The 25,112-nt window shown below is 45.9% G+C and overlaps 1 protein-coding gene across 1 annotated transcript; it reads right to left on the bottom strand.

The window, feature by feature from the left end:
* Nucleotides 1–15,385: 15,385 nt before the first annotated feature.
* Nucleotides 15,386–18,865, bottom strand: LOC112927994 (signal recognition particle 14 kDa protein-like). The gene is made up of 3 exons (XM_072757288.1): nt 18,562–18,865; nt 15,531–15,554; nt 15,386–15,438 (listed from the first exon to the last, which is right to left on the bottom strand). The coding sequence occupies exons 1-3, from the start codon at nt 18,863–18,865 to the stop codon at nt 15,386–15,388; spliced, it is 381 nt and encodes a 126-aa protein (XP_072613389.1).
* Between the last annotated feature and the right edge of the window lie 6,247 nt (nt 18,866–25,112).

The raw sequence follows: 25,112 nt of genomic DNA, 5'->3' as shown, positions 1-25,112 counted from the left end.
TTTATTGAGTTCAACAATTAACCTGTCCCTTCCTTGGCCTCCCCCCCTCCTTCTCCCCAGTCCTTTCTCTTGTGTTCAAGTCCCAAGCTGCCTTGGTCTCCCCATTCCATAGTTAGCTCCCCAGGCCTATTGTCATCTTGTTCTGATTTAACCCTTCCTCTCCCCAGGCAAGCTGCAGAGTGGGAAAGCATCAACTTCCTCTTGTGCTGTTTAGGCAAAGCTTAGATGAAAAGCCATTCAAATGCCAGGGATTAATTTTCTGCTTTTCTTCTCCTTTATTCCTCAGGCAAATCTCTTCTCTTCCTCCCCTTCCTTGTCTTGCGTTGTCACCAAGCTACACTCTCTTCCCAGAACAGGGCAGATTTCCCATGCCTCTGCACCTCTGCCCTTGCTGTTCCACGCACTGTTGCCCTACCATCCTTCCTGAAGAAAGCTTCCACACCCTTTGAAGCCCAGCTTGTGTTGTCTCTTCGACATGGCTTTTCCCATGCCCCCCTCCTCTATCCCCAAGCAAAACGAACTGTTCTAAAGGTCCTTCATACTTCCTTGGCTGTGGCCTTATCACACAATGTTTTGTTAGTTTGTCCATGGTCCACCTGCTCTCAGTGCGTTTTTCACCATCCAGATCAGTGACAAGTCTCTGCCTAATCTCTGTCCTTTCAGTGCTCAGCCTAGGGCTTGGCACACTGCAAAATCAAATAAGTAACTGTTGCTTTGGGTGGCTGAGGTCTTGGGCAGCAGGTGAGAGCAGGAGTCTACCCCTCCTTGATTTGTCTCTGGGGGATCATCTTTCACATTTCCATCCATCTAGTTTGGGTGGAACTGACCAAGACCCAGACCCAAGAATAGGAAATGGTGACCCAATCAGATAACACATCTCTTGATCCCTGACTGTATAATGATGGGCATGTGAGCCAAGCCCTGCCAGTGAGAGCATGGCCCCAAAATTAGACATGGGTAGGGAAGTTGAGGCAAAGGAAAATGAGTGCAGAAGAAAAATGATGGGCCAAATGTAGAGTCAGTGTCCCTAAAAAGGGTCTATGAAGTCCAAGATACTTGACAGACTCTGGCTATCCCCATGACTGTGCTTCCACACATAAAAGTGTTCCCACCTAAATATCTGCTGCAGAGAAACAAGACACACCTAGAATTAAAGAAAGCAGGATGAAGCTGTGGTCAAAGAGTATGCACTTTGGAGTCAGATCCCCTGAGTTTGAATCTTAGCTCTGCTGCCTACTAGCTGTGTACAAGTCCCTTACCTCTCTGACCCTCAGTCTCTATCAGTAAGATATGGATATGAATTTGTGGAGTCACTATAATAAATAGGAAGTGCCTGCAAATAGCAGCAGGTATCCAACTATCATTACTCTGTTGTCACCATTAGTTGATGGTCTGGTATACAACGATCCAGGGTAGGGATGTTAAGGCCAATGACAAGGCTTAGACGAGGGCATAGAGAGTGAGGACAGAGAGGAAGATAGATGGAATAAATATAATCTAGATGGCATTAGTCAGAAATCTTTTGTTTGCAAATGACAAAAACCCAACTTCAAGACATGCTTGAGCAGAGAGGAAAGTATTAGTCCATGTCGCTGGAAAATGAGAGGTACATATTGAGTGTCACAAATGGCTGGAAGGCTGGGTCCCCTCCTTGTATATTTTCTTGGCTCTGCTTTTCCCTGGGCTGACCTCACGTCTCAGACCACCACAATGCACATGGAAAGCCCTGTGTCCTCTAGGCTGAGATATTCACACAGCTGGTAATCCTATAGAAAAAGAGAGGGTCTTTTCTCCCTCAATTGTGATGAAAGTCTTGGAAGTGAGTCTCATTTGCTTTGCTTCCATTATGTTCCCATCCTGGAGTTAGTCACTGTGTGAAGGAGTGTTCTGCTTGGATGGGTAGGCTGGAGCCTTGTGACCATCCTTGGTGTTTGGAGAGGGGGAGAGTTCAACTTCACCTGGGCTGAGAGCGGGGAAGAGAATTTCTAAGGAAAGCTGGGGTGCTGTCACCAAAAACAGGGAGGGAACGCTGGGGAAAGCACTAACAGCTGTGCCCTACAGAAGGGGATCAGTGGGACCCAAGGAAGGACTGGATGTGGAAAGCCAGGCAGTCAACAGGAGCAGCACTAACCAGGCAGTTTTGAGCTTGTGGCCTCTGACTTTGGTCCCCAGCAGGCCTCAGGAACATGACTCAGCAGTGAAGCTGCCACACGCAGGGTTTTGCAACCGACCTTTCCCCTCCTCCCCAGCCCTGCGTTGGTGTGTCCCTGGGGTTGGGCCCAGCTCCTGCCTGGAAATGTCACTGCCTGGGCTCCCTCTGGTCCCTGGGAGAGGGAGGGTCTCTGGCCTCCTTGGTCCAGCTCTGCGGGGTTTGGGGTTTACTCTTGCTCCTCACCCCGGGGCAAAATCTGGAGATTGCTGAGAAAAGGTCAAATGCCACCTTGCTCGAGGTCGGGCATCCAGTAGCCAGTGCTGCTGTGGCTGCCCTGCCCCCAGCCAAGCAAGGGAAAGACCAGAACTGCTTGACACCAGCTCCAGCCCCCAGAGACAAGAATGGTCTGAGTGCTTCTCAACCACCAGGGTGATAAAATGAGGATAATAATAGCTGTCCCCGTCAGTCCTCCTCCTCGGGGAAAGGAAATGGCAAATAAGGTCGTGCTGAGGGCACACCCTTTGAGAGAGGGGGCTCCCACCCTCAGCTGACCTTTCCTGAGCACCTACTGCATTTCAGGTCCAAAGTGCGCACTGGAACAGAGAGCAGAGTACAATCCAGTCCCTAGCCCCCAGTTGCTCATGAGTTACAATGGGAGCCAGACCAGTAGCAGTCAGCCCACAGGGTACAGAGTCCTTTTATGAAGGAAGCACGGGGCATGGGGAGAACAGAGGAGGCCCAGAGGATCCAGTGGGGGGGGGGCGGGCAGCTGGGAGGGACTAGAGGACAGGGTTCTAGCTGGCTCCTAAAGAGCAAAGAGCTGGCTTGGTCAGGAAAGGAGGGAAAGGGCATCCCAGGGGAAGAAGCATGTGCAAAAGTGAAAGGTTGCTTCAGAAGCTGAAGGGGAGCTCAGGGCACACGGAGAAGTCATGGGAAGAGATGAGCCTGCAATGGCAGACAGGACCAATGTTTAGAAAGAAGTTCTTTTTTTTTTTTTTTAAAGATTTTATTTATTTATTCATGAGAGACACACAGAGAGAGGCAGAGACACAGGCAGAGGGAGAAGCAGGCTTCATGAAGGGAGCCCGATGTGGGACTCAATCCCAAGACTCCAGGATCACACCCTGAGCTAAAGGCAGACGCTCAACTGCTGAGCCACCCAGGTGCCCCTACAAATAAATCCTAATTGGAGGAGTGTCCAGGTCTGATAGAGATCTCTAGTTCAGATCATCTCATGTTCAAATAATTAAACAGAAGCTTTGGCAGAACGAAGGTCTCTCTTCAACAGGAAATCAACTTAGTGAAGATTTGGGATCCCTGGGAAAGATGCAGAGAAGCCCAACTTTCTGAGAAACCTCATCTCGGCCTCTTGTATCTGATGGTGCACCCGGATGCCAGTTCCTATTTCCTGCATTGTCACCCCCACTGCCCCTGAAGCTCCTTTCTGAGAAGTCATGTCACAGTAGATGTTTGGACTATAGCAGTAGCCAGGCGGAGATGAGCACGGCCCTTGCAAACCCAGCTGCCCTGGTAAATCCACCAGGCAGATGCCTAGCCAGGAACACCTATAGGTGTGAAAGGGGGCTTCCAGGAGGGCCAGAAACTGTTCCTTTCTTCTGTCATTTTGAAGTGAACTTCCCATTCAGTCGGGAAAGGTGAGAGCCCTTCGGTCATCTCTTCCTGGCTGTGTGACCTTGGCCAAAACCTCATGAGCCTTGAGTTTTCTCAGCTGAAACAGTGATGTGAGAGTGGCCCTAGATCCAGGGCATGAAGCACCTGTGTGAGGAGGCGGATGCCCAGCTCATTTCCTTCTTCTAACTCCTTCTTTCTGGAAGCCTAGGCTCTTCTCACCCCCATAGTCCATGCTGGAGGCAGGACAGGGCAGCAAGGTCTGCTCTGGACAGTGGACTCACTCCAGATGGGGTGACAAACTGTAGTCTAAATATTTCAAAAGTCATAAATCAAGCTAACACACTATTAAATAAAAATGTGTTTTATTGACGGACAGACCGGGCTTCCTAATGACCTGGAATTAGGCCCAACCTTGGAGTTTCACACCACACCTGCCAGCTGCTGCCCTCATTTTGTTTTCCTGCATTGTATGGAGCCTCTGGGCAGAGAGCCCCCCACCCCCCCCATCCCCACCCCAGCAAACAGCACCCACTGGCTGCATGGCCTACCCTAGCAAAAATAGGACTGGGGACAGGCCTATAAAGGCCTGGGAAGTGGACTCGAACAACTAACATGGAATCCCAGGATCTTGGAAACCTGGAAGCTGCATGGGCTCCAACTGGACACAGCCTTGTCCCCCGCAAATTCCTCACTTGGGCAGGGGAGAGAGCCAGAGTGGGTTCCTCTGAAGAGCAAGGCCTGGGGCTGGAGCCCCTCTTGCCCTGATCAGAGGATGCAGGACAGGGAGTCAGGAAACAAAATTAACCTCTTGGTTCTGTTATTTTCAAATGAGATCTCAGGTCAGTCCTAAGTACCTCTCTGCACCTCAGTCTCCCTAGCTGCAAAATGACCGAGTCAATCTACTTAGTCTCTGAGTTTCCTTCTGGCTCTGACCCAGGCTCTTGCAGCTGACCCTGCCCTCCCTCATACATGGGTGCCGGTTGTCAGCTGCCCCAGGCCTTCCTGCCCGCGGGGCAGCTCCTCCTGGTCCACAGTTATCCTCGGAATTGAACTCTCAACTTCCCTAAACAGCAGGCCTGGAGCTAAGGAGCAAACCAACTAACAAAAACCTTTCATTGATTTCATATGTGACTTGGGATCATAAAAGTAATCAAATTCTGACCAGGCTTGCTAATACAGCCTTCCAGGTCAACTAGGTGGGCAGGCCTTTCTTTATGCCTATTGACAGCCTGGTTGGTTCTCCCAGCCAGTCTGTAATCTGAATCTTTAAAGAAAATAAGTGAGGGATGCCTGGGTGGCTGAGTGGTTGAGCGGCTGCCCTTTGACTCAGGTCATGATCCCAGAGTCCCAGGATTGAGTCCCGCCTCAGAGTCTCTGTGAGGAGCCTACTTCTCCCTCTGCCTGTGTTTCTGCCTCTCTCTGTGTCTCTCATGAATAAATAAATAAAATAAATAAATAAAAATTAATAAAATAAGTAGAATTGGGCAAATTGAGAGGACAGAAGGTTCCTTTGAGTTTCAGAGCTCTGGGGACAGCCCTGGTAAGAACAGATAAGGCCAGGGGAGGAATGAGGGGAGGGGATGGGGGGAGGGACGCAGGAGGAAGAGAGAAATCATTATTACCCTTAGTGAGTTTTACCACCAGTCTTGACCTGTGTCCAAACATTAACATACATTTTCTCAATGATTTAAGGATTTCTTAGGCCAGTAAAATCCCCTCCTTTCCAATGCCCAATTTGGGGAGCTGAAAATGAGTGGGTTTCTGGCTTTTTTTTTTTTTTTTTTTTACTGAGGAAAGACATTAAAAAACAAATATCCATTTAATTGTTTATTCATTTGACAAATATTTATTGAGAGCCTGCTATGTGCCAGGTATTATTTCAGGTCCTGGGATATAGCTGTGAACAAGATAGACAAAGATCCCTGCCATCCTAGGGAATGTCAGACAATGGACCAGAACAGGAAATAAATAATAGGTCTGCTGGTATAAGTGCTATGGAGGAGAAACAGGTCCAGGAAGGGCACCTCGAGTAGGGTGGATTGTATTTTAAATAGGGTGCTCGGGGAAGGTGTCCTTAAGAAAGACACATCTGAATAAAGTTCTGAGACTGGTGAGGGGGTGAGTCTTAGGTAGGTAGGTGGGTTAAGGATTCTAGGCAAAGGGAACTATAAACACAAATGCCTGTCACCCTTCCACCTATAAAATGAAAATAGAGTGAGGATAAATTCTCAGAATGAAGGCCAGTCCTTCTTCAGGGAGGATAATGGGTCACCTGTTATGGTGATATATATGCGTTGCACCCGCATCTACCTATCCATCTATCATTTATCTGTCGTGATAGAGGTAAAGATGCACATATACAGATACACGTGTTCTTTGTCGTTAATTTATTATGCCATAAAAGGGTGAGAACATGTCTCAAGTCAGGATCTGTCTATAGATTAAACCTGTGGCAACTGACTGTTCCTGCATTTTACGGGGGAGGAATCTGAAGCCCCAGAGAGGGAGTGGCCTTGCTTAGGGTCACAACAGCTGGTACCCAGCAGGTGAGTATTTGAACCCAGATCCAGGTCCTGTGCTCTTAACCATAAACCGCCCTGGCCTGCTCTGCAGCCACGCCTCTGACCCCAGCCCCAGAGCTCTACAAGAGCTGAGTAAAAGACTAGCTTGGCCATCTGGTCAAACTTGATTTCCAGGCCCTCCTTCAATTTCTTCCCGGGAGGCCAGGGTGGTGTGCAGCCCCTGAGCGGCAGAGGATGGGCGGGTGGGGCCACAGACTTTGCTCCTTTCTGGAGATCAGTGGGCAGCTCCCTGGCGCCAGGCCTGCTGGGGCCTTTGTGTTGGCATCTGCCCCATCAGGAAGCCTAGCTATGCTGGCTGGGTATGGCCTGGGAGACTGCATTGCTTCAAACCAGTTCATGCCAGTGAGCACGTTCCAGGCACTTGCTCTGTGCTGGGAACTTTGTGGGTCATTATGCCGAGATGAACTCTGGCAGCAACCATGAAGGGCCAAAGAGGGCCACTCATTCGTTTGTTTAGTCGTTCCCACCTCCCTTCCACCAGAATCTGCTGAACACCGTATCTTTGTACCGTATCTTTGTCTCGGTCTCTCAGATGTGCCAGGCATGAGGCCAGGCTCTTGTGTTCTTATTTAAAGAGGGATTAAATTAGCATGTGATGTAGGGAGAGATTCTTTGGGGTAGACAGAGGGATTTATTTAGATTGGAAGAGAACTGGAGAAGTTTTGAAAGGAAGTGAGATCTGGGCTGGGCACTGCAAAACCAGGAGCCTTGGAAAATGTAGGGTGGGGACAGGGCATTCAGGCAGGGGGAGTGGCCTGCACGGAGGCTGGGCAGTCAGATAAAGAAGGGTGTGTTTGGGAACCCAGAGGTCTGGAACAGGGTTTCCCTGCAGGACAGTGGAAAGAGAGGTGGTTAGTCGGAGAGGAGGCCGAGAAAGAAGTTCTCCAACAGGTGTCTGAGCATCTTTGGGCCAGTCATCTACCTCTCTGACTCTCAGTTTGTCATCTATATCAGCTTTAAGGATCCTCATCCTACCTGTCTTATAGAGAAGTTTGAAGGTCAAAGGGACTAGAGATTTGGCTACGTAGAGAGGGTTCACTTGCTTCCTTATGTTTAGGGGCACTTTATACTCCCATGGCCTCCTGTTAAGCCTCTGTCCTTGTGGGAGCATGGGATCCTGGGATTCACCTTTAGGACTCACCTCAGCCACAGCCCACCAAGCACCTGAGGTGCTCCTGGAAGTCAGAGGTATGATCTACTCATTTGCATCCCAGGGGGCACCCCTGTGTGTGCTTGCACACAGCCTCTGCATGAGGTAGGTAGTCTGGGCACAAGCTGTGGGGTCAGCTTCATCCCAGTCTGACTCCCCAGTCAGGAAGAGATTGCCCATGTGACCTCCAGCAAATCATTTCTGTCTCAGAGCCTTAGTTTCCTCTTTGGTAAAATGGGAGTGATAATGGAGTCATTGTGAGACTTTAGAAGCACAGTGGTCAGTGAGGACCTTCCAACCTGACCTGCCCCCATGAGTCCTCCATGACAAGCTGCTGTCACTGGTGCCAAATGGAGCCCTTAGCACCTGTCCCAGGAATCTGGGGACCGGAGGCTGGTCCAACTCACACAGTCACACCCATCAGCCATTGTTTGTTCACTCACTCATGTCTTCAACAAGTGTTGACTGAGCACCATTGAAACACCCATTTGGGGGATCCCTGGGTGGCGCAGCTGTTTGGCGCCTGCCTTTGGCCCAGGGCGCGATCCTAAAGACCCGGGATCGAGTCCCACGTCGGGCTCCCAGTGCATGGAGCCTGCTTCTCCCTCTGCCTGTGTCTCTGCCTCTCTCTCTCTCTCTCTCTGTGTGTGTGTGTGACTATCCTAAATAAATAAAAATTTATTAAAAAAAAAACCACCCATTTTGTTAATGCAAAATGTTTAAGACAAAGTTTCTAAATCTCAAGAGAGAATATATAAGAGAATTAGAATTAGTAGGTAGTGTGTAACTTCGTGCCCTGTGGCTGGGATAGGGGCAGTGGTCTATTGACTTCAGAAAGAGGAAGAGACACAGACATTGGGAGGTAGGGGTGTGTGATAGCAGTATGCATTAGGGAAAACTTCCCAGAGGCAGTGGCCTGCAGCAGGGTCTGTGGAATTCAGGTGGGCAGGGAGGAGGACATTCCAGATAAAGGGAGCTGCTCACTGAGCAAACGTACAGAAGAATACTTTTGGCAATCACACCTGCTTCGCTGGATGGAATGGGTGGAATCTGGTTGTATAGGTGGCTGGGCTTGGTTGGCTGAAGGCTAGGAAGCTAAGCACTTCCTGCAGCCTGGGATTCCAGGCTGTTGACAGGACAGAGCTGTAGCATCATTGAACTCACAAGTCTTTGAGGAAGAACCTGGCACGTGGTGTGGTGGGAGGGGTCAGCGATGGGCCATGCTGCCTGTCCCACTGGATAGACCCACGGTGTGAAGAGAACTGTTTCCTGGAGTAGCCTCTGCCTCCAGTTCACTGTTTGACTTCAGGTGGGTCACTGTGTTTCTTAGAGCCTTGATTTCCAAACATGTAAAACTGGAGTGACTGGGCCACTCAATGGTCTTTTTAGCTCTGGACTCTAAATCCTCTCATTGTTGATTCCAAACACATGTGTCATTGCAAATCTACCCATCCAATCTCTTGGCAATCACCTTCCCCACCACCCAGCCACATGGTTAGCCGAGGGGGCTACATCTATGTCATGTGACCCCTTCCCCTGGCTTAACTAATTGGACCAGATTCCAGATGATTCCTGGCCCAAGAGGGACAAACTCCATAGCAATAGATTAATCCTTCAGAGAATTTAGACCAAGATATCCAGGCCTTGGATCAATTTAATAGTGTTAGCCCCTCGCTGCAGTGTTATAGGAAGAATAACTAATGTTTGTCCAATATTTATTCTCCCGTGCACTTTATTTCATTCTTACATCAACCCTACAGAGCAGACTCTATTAGTATCCTCATCTTACAGAGGGTGAAGCAGAGTTTCAGTGTCTTGCCATATTTGTCAGACTCTAGATTGCTGCTGATTGGGATACATCCCAATTTTTTAAGAAAAAAATGAGAATAAAATTTCCCATCATATGTATGTTAAAAACAAGTGTAAGATATTTATAGAAGAAACCATATTATCTTGTTCATGAAAATACAATAGACTGTGTACTGGAATTCCAGTAGGAAATTCTAAATAAGTTCTACCAATTCTGAAACTGTATTTCTTAGAACTAGCACAAAAGATAAAGGATTTAAGAAAGGACTCGAAGATGAGTTTTGTATACTGGGAAGGCCCCTCCATTGAGATCATATGAGTGTATATCTGCCTTTAAGCCTATCCATTATTTTAAGTTTTCATTATGGCCTCTCATCAATGATACAGACACATTGGCTATATTTAGCGGATAGAGGGAGAAGGAGGGATGTGAATGGAGAATGTGTCTACAATGTTACTCCACTGGGAAATATAGTAACAAAGTTCCACAAATAGGATGTGACTTGGGCCTTTATCATTAATGCTCCTGCCTCCCCAGGGGATGTTTGGGGAGCTGGACTGGAGCCTGAAGTAGAAAGGAAAAACCTGCAGATGATGAGTCTGCAGAGAGAGAGCAGGGCATGGGATCAGAGAGAAGCAGGAGTCTGTAAGATGGCTCTGTATCTTGATGGCCAGTTCCCTCTTCTGTGAACTTTGCTGAGTAAAAGTCTGTTCCTAGCAACCACACAATTCCTGAAGAAGACATCGGTCTTCCGATTAATAGGACCTCATGTCCTATGAGTAAATGTCACAGGGCATGAAGCCCACTCCATAAATGAGACTGTGCAATCAATAAATATTACGTTCTTTTGTTTCCTCCAATTGTAACTCATCTGACCCTCAATTCACATTTTATTCAATCTCAGGTGTTAGTGGGGTGAGAGGACCCCTCTTCTTTAGAGCAGCCCACAATCTGGGAGGTTCCCACTTGAAATGGGTCTTCAACTGAGCCTTCCAGCCATGGTTTCTGTTGATGTCCTCCTCATCCCCCTGCTTGCTCCCAGGAAGGTAGGCATCACTGCCACTGTGATGCTGCGGTCTAGCCCCGCTAAGTTAAATGTACCACCGAGACACCTTTGCTGACACTGCCAGCCTCCTCCGCCCCCGCCCCAGTGTTGAGGACTCCCCCATCTCACTGCACTCAGAGGGACCTGGCTCTTTCTTTCTTGCCTGCAGCATAAAAACCTCAAGTTCCAGCCTTGAACATAGGAAACCAGGGAGGCAGCCCATCAGCGAGTGTCATCTGTTAATAGCCGGCGCTACCCATTTGCACTGGAGGAAGGCAGAGTGAGTCGAGGAGCACGGAACAGCAAGGGACACCCCAATCAGTAATCCTGACATTCTGCTAATGTGTATTCCTAGTGGCCGTGGCACCCACTGCTTCTAGTGACCCTCCTGCTCCAGGAGGACCTGGTGGCTACCACACTTAGACCATTGACATCTGTGTGGGTTCCTGGAATTCCTGCTGGCAGCACAAAATGCCCTGGCTGAGTGGTGAGAGATGGAGAAGCGGCCACTGGGTCCCGGCCCCCCTGTCCATATCCTAGGAGAGGAGAGGAGAGGAGGTGCTTTGGCAGTTGTGTCCCGGCCGGCTTCCTCAGACACATACTTCCCAGAGACACTTTGCCCAGCCCAGGCCACTGCCATGTCTTCTGGATTCTTCCCTGGAGCAGCTGATTTTTGTGGAATGTGCAAAAGCCACTCTGTTTAAGCACAGCGCTGGCCTTCTTGTTGCCTTGATTTGAAACCCCAGGCTTGAGAGAAATCCTGCCTCCTCAGTGTGGCTTTCGAGGCCTCGTGCCAGCTGGTCCAGTCTCAGCCTCGCCCTCTGCATCACATGCCCTATGCCCCAGAACCACACACTACTTGCTCTGTCTTCCCGGACCTTTGGTGATACCGTGTCCTCTGCCTGCGACAGTGACCCCAGCAGCCTCAGGCACTGACTCTGGAGCTGCCCTTCAGTGTCAGGGAGGGCAGGGGACAATGGCCCCGAAGTGCTTAGGCCTGGGTCTGAATGCCAGCTCCTCTACAGGCTGGAGGTATGACCTTTCATTCTCTGAGCCTCAAGTGTCTTGTCTGTAAACTGGGCATCATTAAACCAACTTCACAGGTGAAGTGATGATTCAGTGAGGACATGGAAATAAGGCACAGGAGCGCTAGGAAACGTGCTGCTCTGCTACATGCTTGGGGTGTAAGACTTTCTCTCATCCCTATGAATAATAGTCCCTCTTTGCACTCTACATCTTTCTGAATAAAAGCAGGTGTTGTTTATTGAGCTTAAGAGGTGGCTGACAATGAAAATCTTGGTCAGGGAGCATCTGTGTGGCTCAAGTGGTTGAGCATCTGCCTTTGATTCAGGGTATGATCCTGGGGTCCCGGGATCGAGTCCCGCATCAGGTTCCCTGCAGGGAGCCTGCTTCTCCCTCTGCCTGTGTCTCTGCCTCTCTCCTGTGTGTCTCTCATGAATAAATAAAATCTTAAAAAAACAAAATCTTGGTCAGAAGTTTGAGTAATAAAGCAAAAAGAGGGGATCCCTGGGTGGTGCAGCGGTTTGGCGCCTGCCTTTGGCCCAGGGCGCGATCCTGGAGACCCGGGATCGAGTCCCATGTCAGGCTCCCGGGGCATGGAGCCTGCTTCTCCCTCTGCCTGTGTCTCTGCCTCTCTCTCTCTCTCTCTCTCTCTCTCTATCATGAATAAATAAATAAAATCTTTAAAAAAAAAAAAAAGCAAAAAGAATGAGAGCTACCATTTGTTAGCGCTTACCATGAGCTGGTACCGTGTGGAGTGCTAGAAGACTTTAGGTCTTCTTATTCACAAGTCCCCCAGGAAGGGGGGGGTTCTATTTCGTTATCTGTTTTGACTGGCAACAAAATAGTGGCTCAGAGGGTTTATCCAATGATAAATGAAAATTATTATCCAATGATAAATTAAAATTATCCCGTGTCCTACAGCTTATATGTGGGACAGTCCAATTGGAATTGGATCCAGATCCGAGTGCCCATGTGTGCAGTTAAACACCCCCACACATGGGTACTGATGGGGTTCAGGACAGGCCTCTCCAAAATATGCTACTTTGGCATATTATTTTTACTTAAAGTTACTCAAGAAACAGCCTGTGCAAAAAGGACACAATGATTCTCCTTTGTCCCCTGGAAAGCAAGAAATAGATTTCCCATGTGAAGGGTACCCTCCCTGTGCCAGGAGAGACGTCCTTATCACTAGAGATAGGGAATTGAGGGCAAGAAGGCTATATAAACAAACCTTGTTACTTCTTCACTCATTCACTATCCCAAACCCAAACTTACTTGTCTTGTCAGTTCTTCACAAATGTATTGTTTCTTTGTCTAAAAGCTGCCCGCTTGGGTCATGTCTTTGAGTCTTATATTTTTGTGAGCTCCTATATATATGAAATTAAATTTGCTTTTCTCCTGTTAATTTTTCTTACGTCAATTTAATTGTTTATTATTTTACTAATTATTAGTTATTTGTTAGACCAGCCAAAGAGCCTACAAGGAAAGAAAGAAAAAACTTTCCTCCCCTGTAGTATATACATTCACACATATACACACTTCATACCCACAGTCTACACATATGTGTATGCGTGCACACACATATTCTGTTGTGCCTTTCCTGATACCGGTAGGCAATTAACTCATGTCTCAGTGGACACTGGTTGGACATCTTACAATTTAACTCAGTTCTGGTGCTATCTACCTGGAGACGCACAGGTTCTGGCTTAGTCCCACAAGACTGTCCCCCACTTCGAAGTTCTCTGCAAGTCCAGGTTGCCACTTCGCTTCTGGTGGACAGGCTATAAATCAGAGGTTCCCTCAACCCCCTCCTCAGGCTTAATTAATTTTCTTGAGTGGCTCACAGAACTCAGAAGAACTATTTACTTATTAGATGACTGGTTCATTATGAAAGGATATAACTCAGGAATAGCCAGCTGGAAGAGATGCCCAGGGCAAGGTACGGGGGAAGGGGTGAGGAGCTTCCATGCTCTCTGGAGCACACCACTCTTCCCAGATCTCTGCGTGTTCACCAGCCTGGAAGCCCTCTGGTGCTCTGTCCTTTGCGGTTTTATGGAGGCTTCCTTACAGAGGCATGATTGATTCAATCATTGACCAGTAATGATTGATTCAACCTCTCTCCAATCTTTCTCTCTTCCCAGGAGGTCAGGGGTTGGTACTGAAAGTTCCAACCATATAATCATGATTAGTTCCCAGGTCACCAGGCAGCCAGCTCCCATCCTTAGGAGCTTTCCAGAAGTTATCTCACTAACAAATATAGGTGTAGTTGAAAGGGGCTTGTCATGAGGAACACAAACTTGTATCACTCCTTACATTTAGGAAATTCCAAAAGTTTTAGGAGCTTCATAGGGATGAAGATGGGGATATATATTTGTTATTATAAATCACAATATCACGGACGTGTATACTCATAAACACATATATACCCCCACGTATGTTCATGCATGCATACACATACATTCTCTCTCTCTCTCTCTCTCTCTCTCTCTCTCTCTCTCACACACACACACACACACACACACACGCACACACACACACACGGAGGGAGCCCAGGGACAGGATGTATAAGAGATTGGACCTATGGCTGTCCTGGAAAGTGGAAGGAGACATGAATAGCAAAGGGAACAGGTGACATAGTTTGACTCCCAAGAAGGGAGGGGAGCAGGGTGAATGTTGGCGTCCTGACGTCTCCCCCAACCTTGCGGTGCTCATGCCGTCGTTGTTTTATTGGCACATAACGGGCTGCTCTCTCTCCTGAAATACTCTTCCTGCTCCTCACAATGGTGCCAGTGACAAGGCCTGAGAAGAGCACATACTCCAACCACAGTACTTAGGGCTCCCTGGAAGGATGGAGAGACTGGGTCCTTGTCCTGGGACACCCCAAACCTTCCCCTTATCAGACTTCGGGGCACAGATACACTTAGATCAGTGGAACACTTTCCTGATTTCTCTCTTTATTTAACCTCAGTCTCCTACTTCCTGATGCTTTGTTGATTGTGCAGATACTTTCATTTCTAAGGATGGTAGTGTATCTGTTACTCTTATAAATTTTGTATTAAATTTTGATTTAAAAAAGTGAGAAATTAAAAAAAAATAATGTCTGTGAATGCCTGTCAGCATTTTAGTGTTTCAAACATGTACTCATTTTAGAAGTGACTAATCTTGTGCCCAACAGGCTGGCCCATCTGCAGTGTTATTCATTCATTCATTCACTTAAAAATGCTGATGGGGCACCTGCCCTAAGCTGGACTGTTACGTCACTGTGCTAACAATCAGGACCCAACAGGCAAGATTCCTGTGTCCAAGGAGACTACTGGAGAAGGGTGGCCAACAAGTTAGCAAACAAAGGAATAAGCAACAATAAGGAATGTACTGAATGCCACTGAAGCGTACACCTGCAATTTTTATGTACCATTTTATGTTAAATTTTACCAAAGTAAAAAATACTGATTTTTTTTTTTTTTTAAGGTTCTGTGGTAGGGAGTAACAGGGAAGAGATGGGCTAATTTCCCTGAGATGGTTGGGGAAGGCCTTTCTGGAGGAGGGACCTTTGAGCAGAGAGTGGACAGCAGATGAGACCCAACTGGCTTGGCCACCCCTTGATGGCAATCTTGGGTGAGGTGGGAAAGGCAGCAGCACGTGGGACCTAAGAGGCTAGGGTAGGGAGGGCAGCTTTTATTCTGGAAGCAGAGGGAAGCTACAGGAAGATTGTAGCTGTGGGAGTGACCTAATCTGGCTTACATGTCTAGAAGATCATTCAGGCTGCCCTGTGGCACAGGGGACATAGAGGCTGGGAGACGTAGAGGCAGCAGTGTGAGGCAATGTGGCAGTTCAGGCAAGAGGTGAGGCCTCTCCCCTTAAGCATCTTGGCTCCCTTACCCCCTTTCCCTGATTGTCCCCACATCACAGGGCCAGTGGGTCACACATTGGAAAGGAAAGATGAGGAAATCAGTGTTGAAATCCCCTGGTGCCTGTGTCAGTGGCAAAGGCCTCACTTCTGGAAATGGGGTGTGGCCTGCACAGCCTGAAGCTTGGGAGCTTCACCTGCTCACCAGGGAAGAGAGGGTCAGGGGCCAAGGGCAAGAAGGGAGTGGCTTACAAGAGCCTGGGCCTGAGAGTTTGGCAAGTGAGCTCACCTCCCTGGGCCTGGGTTTCCTCATCTGTAAAAGCAGGATAATAACAGCACTCACAATGCAAGCTTATTACAAAGGTTCAATAAGGTGTAACGTGTGTCAAGCTTGCAGCATAGTTTCTAGCACAGGGCAAGCACTCAGTAAAAGATAGCTGTCATCATCATCATTATTTTGCTTTGGAAATCTAAAACATTTATTCAGTTGACTCTGGGTACATTAAAACCATGAGACTTCACCATCTGAAGGTTATAGATTGAGTTTAAGTCCTTTTGATTAATAAGGTCAGCTACTTTTTTATACTCCATGAGGATCTCAGGGTCAGGGTCTGGAATTTCATCTTTTTTTTCCTCCAGTAGGCTCTCCCATCTATTTCTGTCCCTTAACACCCTGGTCTTTATACACTCATAGCACCCAGAGTTAGGTGTTCAGTGTCTGTTTCCTGCTAGACATGCTCCATTAAGAAAGGACCAGCCTCTCCCAGGCATTGTGTTAATAGGGCATTGATTAAGAATCTAGATTTCATGTATATATTCAAAATCATTGAAAGCAGGATCTTGAAGGGATATTTGCACATTCATGTTCATATCTACATTATTTGCAGTAGTCAAGAGGTGGAAGCAACCAAATGTCCATCAACAGATGAATGGATAAGCCAAATGTGGTGTATGCAAACAACACAATATTATTCTGCCTAGAAGGGAAGGAAATTCTGACAGATTACTATAACATGGATGAACCCTGAGTACATTATGCTAATAAACCAGTCACAGGACACATACTGTAGGATTCCATTTGGGATATATGAGGTATCAAAGTAGTCAAATTCACAGAAACAGAAAGTAGAATGATGGTTGCCACAAGCTTCAGGAAAAGGGGAAATGGGGAATTGTTTAATGGGTACAGAGTTTGGGATCCCTGGGTGGCGCAGCGGTTTGGCACCTGCCTTTGGCCCAGGGCGCGATCCTGGAGACCCGGGATCGAATCCCACGTCGGGCTCCTGGTGCATGGAGCCTGCTTCTCTCTCTGCCTGTGTCTCTGCCTCTCTCTCTCTCTCTCTGTGACTATCATAAAAAATTAAAAAAAAAATAAAAAAAAATGGGTACAGAGTTTCAGTTTTGCAGTTCTGAGTATCTGTTGTACAGTGATGTGAATATACGCTTAACACCACTGAACCATATACTTAAAAATGGTCACGATGGGGCAGCCAGGATGGCTCAGTGGTTTAGCGCCTCCTTCAGCCCAGGGCGTGATCCCAGGGATCGAATCCTGCGTTTGGGCTCCCTGCACTGAGCCTGCTTCTCCCTCTCCCTCTGCCTGTGTATGTGTCTCTCATGAATAAATAAATAAATAAAATCTGTAAAAAAAAGGTCACAATGGCAAATTTTATGTTTGTGTTTTTTACCACAATTAAAAAAACTTCAGGCTTCTGAAAAGAGAGGCCTAAGTTACCACCTGGACTCCAACATAAACAGGAAAAATTGTACCAATCTCTTACTGTGGAAATGAGTATTGTATGAGATAGTCATGTAAAACTCGGTGTTTGACACCTGGCAGGTACTTAATAAATGTTATTTTTGCTTTTATTATCATAAGTGCTTGATAAATATCTGCTGGAATGAATGAATGAAGCAAACATTTGAAGAGTAAGTAACTCTTACTCATCAAAGGGGACTTGTGTTTGGAGCTCTTGTTGGTCTTCCCCATTCCACTGAAGTCTCCTCCCTAATCCTGTAATGGCCTCCTCATTGCTAAAAAAAAAAAAAAAAAAAAAAAAAAAAAAAAAAAAAAAAAAATGGTCCTATTTTGACTATCAGTGGTGATTGTCACTGTTGTTCATTCTTTCCTTCCTGAAATTTTTTCTTCACCTGGCTTCAGGTACTTCAGTCTTTTCTGTTTTCCCCTCATCTCCCTGACCTCCCAGTGCTAACATACCCAGGCCCAGTGGTGGCTTCTCTTTTCTCTTCTTTTCTCTTCTCTTCTCTTCTCTTCTTTTCTCTTCTCTTCTTTCTCTTCTTTTCTCTTCTCTTCTCTTCTCTTCTCTTCTCTTCTCTTCTTTCTTTTCTCTTCTCTTCTCTTCTCTTCTCTTCTCTTCTCTTCTCTTCTTTCTCTTCTCTTCTCTTTTCTCCTCTCCTCTCCTCTCCTCTCCTCTCCTCTCCTCTCTCATTCACTCCCTAAGAATGTCAGCCAAACTTGTGGCTTCATATACCATTAATACACTGATAACTCCCAATTTATGTTTCCACCCTGGACCTCTCCTCTAAAATCAAGACTCATATATCCCCTCCCTCCTCGATGCCTCCACATAGATGTCTAACTCAGCATTTTGGTAAACAAGTAGGAGAGGTTCAATTTAATATATCTAAAATAGACTTCCCATCTTAGTAAATAGCAAGTCCACTTCCAATTCTTCAGACCTAAAACCTTGAAGTCATCCTTAACTTTTCTCTTTCTCTCATGTTCCACATCCAATCTGTCAATAAATCCCATCTGTTCAGCCTTAAGAATATATCTAAAAAATTACCCACTTTCTCCCACTGCCACTATCTTGCTTCTAACTTCAATATTCCTTGCATGGATTATTGCTATTGTCCATGAGTGGTCTCTCTGCTTCTATCTTGAGCCCCTCTCACTCAATAACTTAATTCCCCAAACAGCAACCAGAGTGATTTATTTTTTATTTTATTTTATTTTATTTTATTTTATTTTATTTTGCAGATAAATACAGGTTTAATGATCCATTGTTCTTCACACAGACAACTACAGAGACTTTATAATCCCAGGATATATAACCATGCAACACAAACCAATCAACCAATTCTAAAATAAACTTGGCTTCTTACAACTATCCTGTAAATACTGCAGCCCTTGTTCCATCCAAAATGAGCCTCTTCTCACATGAAAAGTTATCACAGAGGAATGAGAAACCTAGCTTTGTGGCAAAAAGGAAAAACCAAAGGAAAAACAGTAACTGGGTGGTAAACTGGCGAGAGCAGGATATGCAGTGCCCTTCGCTGTGCTGCTTTGCTCTTCTTACTCTTGCTCTTTTTGTCCCTCTTCTTCAGTCCATCCATGTTAGCTCTCAATAGGTTTGAGTAAGCCATCTGAAACTTGTTTACTTCTTTGGAGCTCACCACAGTGCTGATCTCTTTTCCATCAGTAGCTCTTAACAGACACTTGTTGTCTGAGGGCTCAAAGCCCTCTACAGAACCTTTCCTTGGAATGGGTTTAGTTCGACCATCATACTTCTTCAGGGTGATGAACATGCTGCCCGACAACTGGCACTTCTGGAAGAGTCTGGTCAGCTCCATCAGGAACTGCTCCCTCTCCAGCAGCACCATCCTGGGGCTGCTAGCTCCCAGGCGTCAGCATAAGGCTCTAACCAGAGTGATTTAAAAATATAAGTAAGAAAATATGAAAAGCCAGAAGTGAATATTATTCTCAATGGTTCGAAGACTGAAAGCTTTTCCTCTAAGATTAAGAACAAGGCAAAGATGCCTGCTTTTGCCATTTCTATAAATAGAGTAATGGAAGCTCTGGACTGAGTAATGAAGCAAGAAAAGGAAATAAGAGGTATCCAAATTAGAAAGGAAACAGTAAAATTATCTGCTTGCAGATAATAGAGCTCACATATAGAAAATTATAAAGATCTTCCCCCCCAAAAAACTGTTAAAACTAATAAATGAATTCAGCAGAGTAGCGGGGTACAAATCAACACACAAAAACCAGATGCATTTTTATATTCTAACGATGAACAATCTGAAAAGAAAATTACAAACACAACTTCATTTACAATAGCATCAGAAAGAATAAACTACTTAAGAAAATTTAACCAAGGAGAAAAAGTCTTGTACAATGAAAACTACAAGACATTGTTGAAAGAAATTAAGGAAGACATAAAAAATGGAAACACTTCCCATGTTCGCAGATTAGAAGGTTTAATATTGTAAAAATGTTAATATGACAAAAATGATTTACAGTTTTGATGCAATCCCTATTAAAATTCCAAAGAATTTTTTTTTGCAGAAATGGAAAAATCCATCCTAAAATTCATATGGAATCTCCAGGGACTTCAAATAGCACAAACAGGGGATCCCTGGGTGGCGCAGCGGTTTGGCGCCTGCCTTTGGCCCAGGGCGCGATCCTGGAGACCCGGGATCGAATCCCACATCGGGCTCCTGGTGCATGGAGCCTGCTTCTCCCTCCGCCTGTGTCTCTGCCTCTCTCTCTCTCTCTGTGACTATAATAAAAAATAAAAAAAAATTAAAAAAAAAAACAAATAGCACAAACAATCTTGAAATAGAGGAAAGAAGCTGAAGGACTCATACTTACTGACCTCAAAGCTTACTACAAAGCTGCGGCAATCAAAACAGTGTGGCACTGGCATAAAGACAGGTGGCTAGACTGATGGACTAGAATAGAGAGCCCAGAAATAAACCCTTACCTATACAGTCAAATGATGTTTGACAAGAGTGCCAAAATTATTCAATGAGAAAAAGATAATCTTTTCAACAAACGGTCCTAGAAAATTGGATATCCACATGCAAAAGAGTGAAGTTGGACCCTTATACACCTAACATCATACACAAAAAGTAACTCAAAATGGATCAAAGATATAAATATGAGGCTCAAAACAATAAAACTCTTAGAAGAAAATATGGGACAAAAGCTTTCCAACATTGGACTTGGCAATGATTTCTTGGCTATGACACCAAAAGTGTAGGTAACACAGAAAAATGGACAAAGTAGATTTCATAAAAATTTAAAATTCTGTGCATTACAAGACACTATTAACAGAGTAAAAAGGTAACCCACAGAATAGGAGAACATATTTGCAAGTTTGATTACCTGATAAGTGATTCATATCCAAAATATATACAGAACTCCTACACTCAGCAAAAACCAAAAACCAGCCTGTTTCAAAAATGAGCAAAGGCCTCTAACCATTTCTCCAACCCAAAGAAGATGTAAAAATGGTCAATGGACCCATGATAAGATGCTCAACATTACTAACACCATGATGTGAATGGGAAGTCATGAGAGTGGAGCCCTGTGGATGGAATTATTGCCCTTATGAAAGAGGCTCTAGAGCACTCCCTCACTTCTTGGGCCGTGTGATGGCACAGCGAAAAGACTGTGGCCTAGAGAAGAGCCCTCACCACACTGGGCTGGCACCCTAGCATCTGACTTCCAGCCTCCAGAATGTGAGAAATAAATTCCTGTTGTTTATAAACTGCCCAGTCTGAGGTGTTTTGTTATGGCAACCTGAATGAACCAAGACACTGAACATTAGGGAAATGTAAATCAAAATTAGATACCACCTCATGCTCACTAGAATGACAACTATTAAAAAAAAAACAAACCCTCAAAGCAACAACAAAAAACAAAACAAAACAAAAAAAACAAGACCCCAGAGAACAAGTGTTGGTGAGGAAGTAGAGCTATTGGAACCTTTGTGCACTGTTGGTAGAAATGTAAAGTGGTGCAGCTGCTGTGGAAAACAGTATGGCGGTTCCTCAAAAAATTAAAAATAGAAGTACCATATGATCTGACAATTCCTCTTCTGGGTACATACCCAAAGAAATTGAAAACAGGGTCTTAAAGAGATATTTGACTACCCATGTTCGCAGCAGCATTTTTCACAATAGCTAAAATGTGGAAGCACCCCGAGTGTTCATTGATAGATGAATAGATAAGCAAACTGTGGTATATACATACAATGGAATATGATTCAATTCTAGAAAGGAAGGAAATTCAGTAATATGGGTGGTAACACGGGTGAAACTGGAGGACATTACGCTAAGTGAAGTAAGCCAGCCACAGAAACACAAATACTATATGATCTCGCTTATCATGAGGTACTTAAAGTCGTCAAAATCCTAGTGACAGAAAGGAGAATGCTGGTTGCCAGAGGGTGGGACGAATAGGGAGTTGTTGGATGTGTATAGAGCTTCAGTTTTTATAAATGAAAAGAATTGTGAAGATGGAGGATAGTGATAGTTGCACAACATTAGCAATGCATTTAATACACTTAAAAATGGCTAAGGTGGTAAATTTAAATTAAATTCTATTTTTTTTAATATTTTATTTATTTATTAATGAAAGAGAGACAGAGGGAGAGACACAGGCAGAGGGAGAAGCAGGCTTCATGCAGAGAGCCCAATGTGGGACTCAATCCCGGGACTCCAGGATCACGCCCTGAGCCAAAGGCAGACGCTCAACTGCTGAGCCACCCAGGCGTCCCAAATTAAATTCTATTTTTAACTGAAATTTAATGTTATGTGTATTTTTACCACAAAACATTTTTTTCAAAAGAAAAAATACAAGACCATGTTCCTTCTGTGACCAAAACCCCCAATGACCTCTCCTTTCACTCAGTATAAAAGGGAAGTCCTTACAGAGGCCTTCAGGGCCCCCATAATGTGGCACTGCCATCTCAGTGACCTTAACTCCTATGCCCCTCCCACTGGTTCACTGTGCTTCAGCCTCTCTGGCTTTTCTGTAGTTCTTTGAACATGGTTAGCGGGCCTCTCTGCTCCAGGGCCTTTGAACTTGCACTCCCTGCCCAGAACCCTCTTCCTGCTGATATATCTGCGGTGTGCTCCCTCCATTTTGTCCGCTTTCTACTCATGGGTCATCTTATCAATGAGGACTTTCTGCCTCCTTTATAAGGAGTAACACCTCTCCACCAATTGCCTACCTCCCCATACACCCTTTACCTTGCCGGTTTTTTTCTCCGTAACAACTATTACCGCTTGACAAGCTGTATATCTCACTTATTAATCTTGTTCATTGTTAATATTTCCCCTGAACTGTCAGCTCTAGGAAGGCAGGGTTCCTGCCTGACTCTTGCACTGCTGTCTTCCCAGAGCCCATCTCAAGCAGATATAGGTCTGTAGTAAATATGTGTCCAATGAATGAATAAATGGGTTCAGTATACTCATCTGTAAAGAGGCAGGGACCTACAAGGGTTCTTGGAAACTGTAAGAGTCTATGAATGGTTGAGATTCACTGCACTGTGTCTTTCCTAGAAGAAAAAGCATTGCTGTCTTAATTACCTCAAAAACAACTGCTTGGGGTGAGCTTACTGGGTAATCCCATGGCCCCAACCCAAACTGGAGAATGAGACTTCCCAGGTCTTTCCCCCACTTCTGCATTGACGGACTCAAGTCCCTGCCTCCTAGCCAGCCCCTTCAGCTGGTGCCTTAAACAGGAATGCTGTTTGCCCATGGTACCAGGGTGGACTCCTGGATCCTCCGGGAAGAGGGCAGTAGGAATGCAAATGCTCATCTCCAGGAGGCTGGCTTTGCTGGTCACATGCAGCAGAATGAACAGCAAATTCTTTACAAGCAGAGCACAACCCCCCCTACCCCTTCCCCACTGAGGCTGGGATCCTTCCTTCCTGTGCACTGTGGCAAAGCTGCCCTAGCCATGGCATCTGGCAGCATTTCCCCGATTCCCTGGCTTTCTCTCTCTGTTGCCACAGAAATGGGCCCCTGGCACTCCAGAAAGACATATTTCAGGAGTGTTCACTCACACACCCGATTTCCCTCACAGAGGGCTGAAAATACACATGCATACACACGTATGCGTGCACACACACACACACACACACACACACACTGGCCTCTGTGCAGTCACAAAACTACCCCGTGACACCACATGCATGGGGATGACTGTCACATGGCAGGTACTTAAGGCTCACGTGGACTGCTTATGTGGCTCATGTGCCAAGATGAAGGGGATAGAACCTCGATTCACAAATGTGATAATCTTTGCAAAAATCTCTCCCCCTCACCCCCTTAACTTCAGCTAAAAGGCAAAACCAGGGGAGGGGCCTTTTGCTTTAAAGCAAATCAAATCATTGTTCTCAGTCTTTTCAGTGGGAAGAAGACCAATACCTCGCTCTACTTAAGCACGGCTGTGATCACTTTTCCCTCACAGCGCCTGCACTTCATCATGCAGCTGTAAGGAGGGTATGTCATGCTTTCCAGGCTGGTGAGGGCCCGCTTTGGACTCAGGTTCTTTTTGCTTCTCTTGATGTACCAGAGGGGCCTTCAAAGTTCTGGAAGGAGTGTTGTGTACTGGAGCAAGTGGAGCCATGGGGAAAACGGATGGTTTGGCATTTACAGATGAGATCTGTACATGTACGGACATATCCAATGTACAAGCGTCTATAGGCACATACAATGCATATATCTACAGAGATCAGTTTCACACATCACACACATATATACGTATATGTGTACCTATATGTACACATCCATATACGTATACCCCAGCCCCACATACACTCCCCAGGCACAAATGGGCCCGTTTACAAGTACCTTCTTCCATGATACTTAACAAGCACCCATCTGCATATGTAGCACATCTACCTAACAGCATAGCCAAATGAGACCCTTCCTGTGATGATTTTACAGAGATCCCAAAAAACTGAAAATAACCAATAGGTGGCACTTCCCCACCCATTGCAAAGTGAAAAGGCACTCCACCTATGCAGAAGGGTGGAGGGAACCTAGCTTTTCAACCCTGAGCCCCAAACCACTCAAGGGTGTAAAGGTATTGATGTTGAAGAGATTGAGGGGAAAGGCATTCCTAGGAAAAATTGCTGGAATGCTCTGGCATTTTCTCTTGGCCTCATGTATAGACAGGAGATGGGATTGCTTCCTTGTCATTTCAAGCCTATGGCTAGAGACCCAAGGAGAGCTTGGCCTATCTCTGGAGTTTGGGGGAATCTACTGGGGCTGCTGTTTGCCCTTCATCTGAGTGGTCTACAGGCAAGAGGATGCTAGACTGAGAAGAAAGAGGAAAGAAAGGTTCTGAGCTGGGAATGGCCAGCACTCCAGTGTTTGCCAGGGCAGAGAATGCTTGAGTATTTTTCGTAGATATGTGGACCATGCAGGAGGGCGGCTGGAGACTTTACCTAAAAAGGCCACCTAGATGCAATGACCCCAATGATGAGTCTACAGTGGGTGAGGGAGCTGGTATTCCAGTCAACAGAAACAGTCCCTGCCTTACAGGAATTGCAGTTGGGAGACCTTCCCAATGACAAGGGTTTCTAAGAACCTACAGAGTACCCAGGAGAGAAAGAATCAGGTTTAAACCTCTGCCAAGGCCAGAGGAAACCAAAGCCAAGAACCGTGGGGGCCAAGGAGATCAGCTCTCCCCCTGCCTTGCCCTCTATTTCACCTGAAGGAGCAAGAGGAAGCCTAGGCAGTGGCCTCCCCATCCCTAAGGAGGCCCCGATTGGGTGGGGAGACATGCCTTTACTTTAAATAAAATTTGGAGTTTCTTCAATTACCCAGACTGGAAATTTTAATTATGGAAATGAGAGTATTCTTGGGACTATAAGTGTCTGGGGAGGATCTGTTATTATGTAAGATGAGTGACCAAAGAAATTATGGCCGAGTTTCCACCCCTCAAAGATTTCATCCAAAGTGGCAGAGAGAAAGGAGTCTAGCCAGCAGTTTATAAGGGCAGTCACAAGAAAAAATGAGATTCTCTGGCTGGTGTCTGAAACCTAAGGGATTATACTTTTCTACCAAGGGCTATACTTGCTACAGAGTCAACCTGATGAGAAACTCT

The sequence above is a fragment of the Vulpes vulpes genome, chromosome 4, assembly GCF_048418805.1.
Source record: "Vulpes vulpes isolate BD-2025 chromosome 4, VulVul3, whole genome shotgun sequence".
Classification (NCBI taxonomy): domain Eukaryota; kingdom Metazoa; phylum Chordata; class Mammalia; order Carnivora; family Canidae; genus Vulpes; species Vulpes vulpes.
Note: the sequence above shows the minus strand (reverse complement) of the source record. Positions and strands in the feature narration are given on the sequence as shown.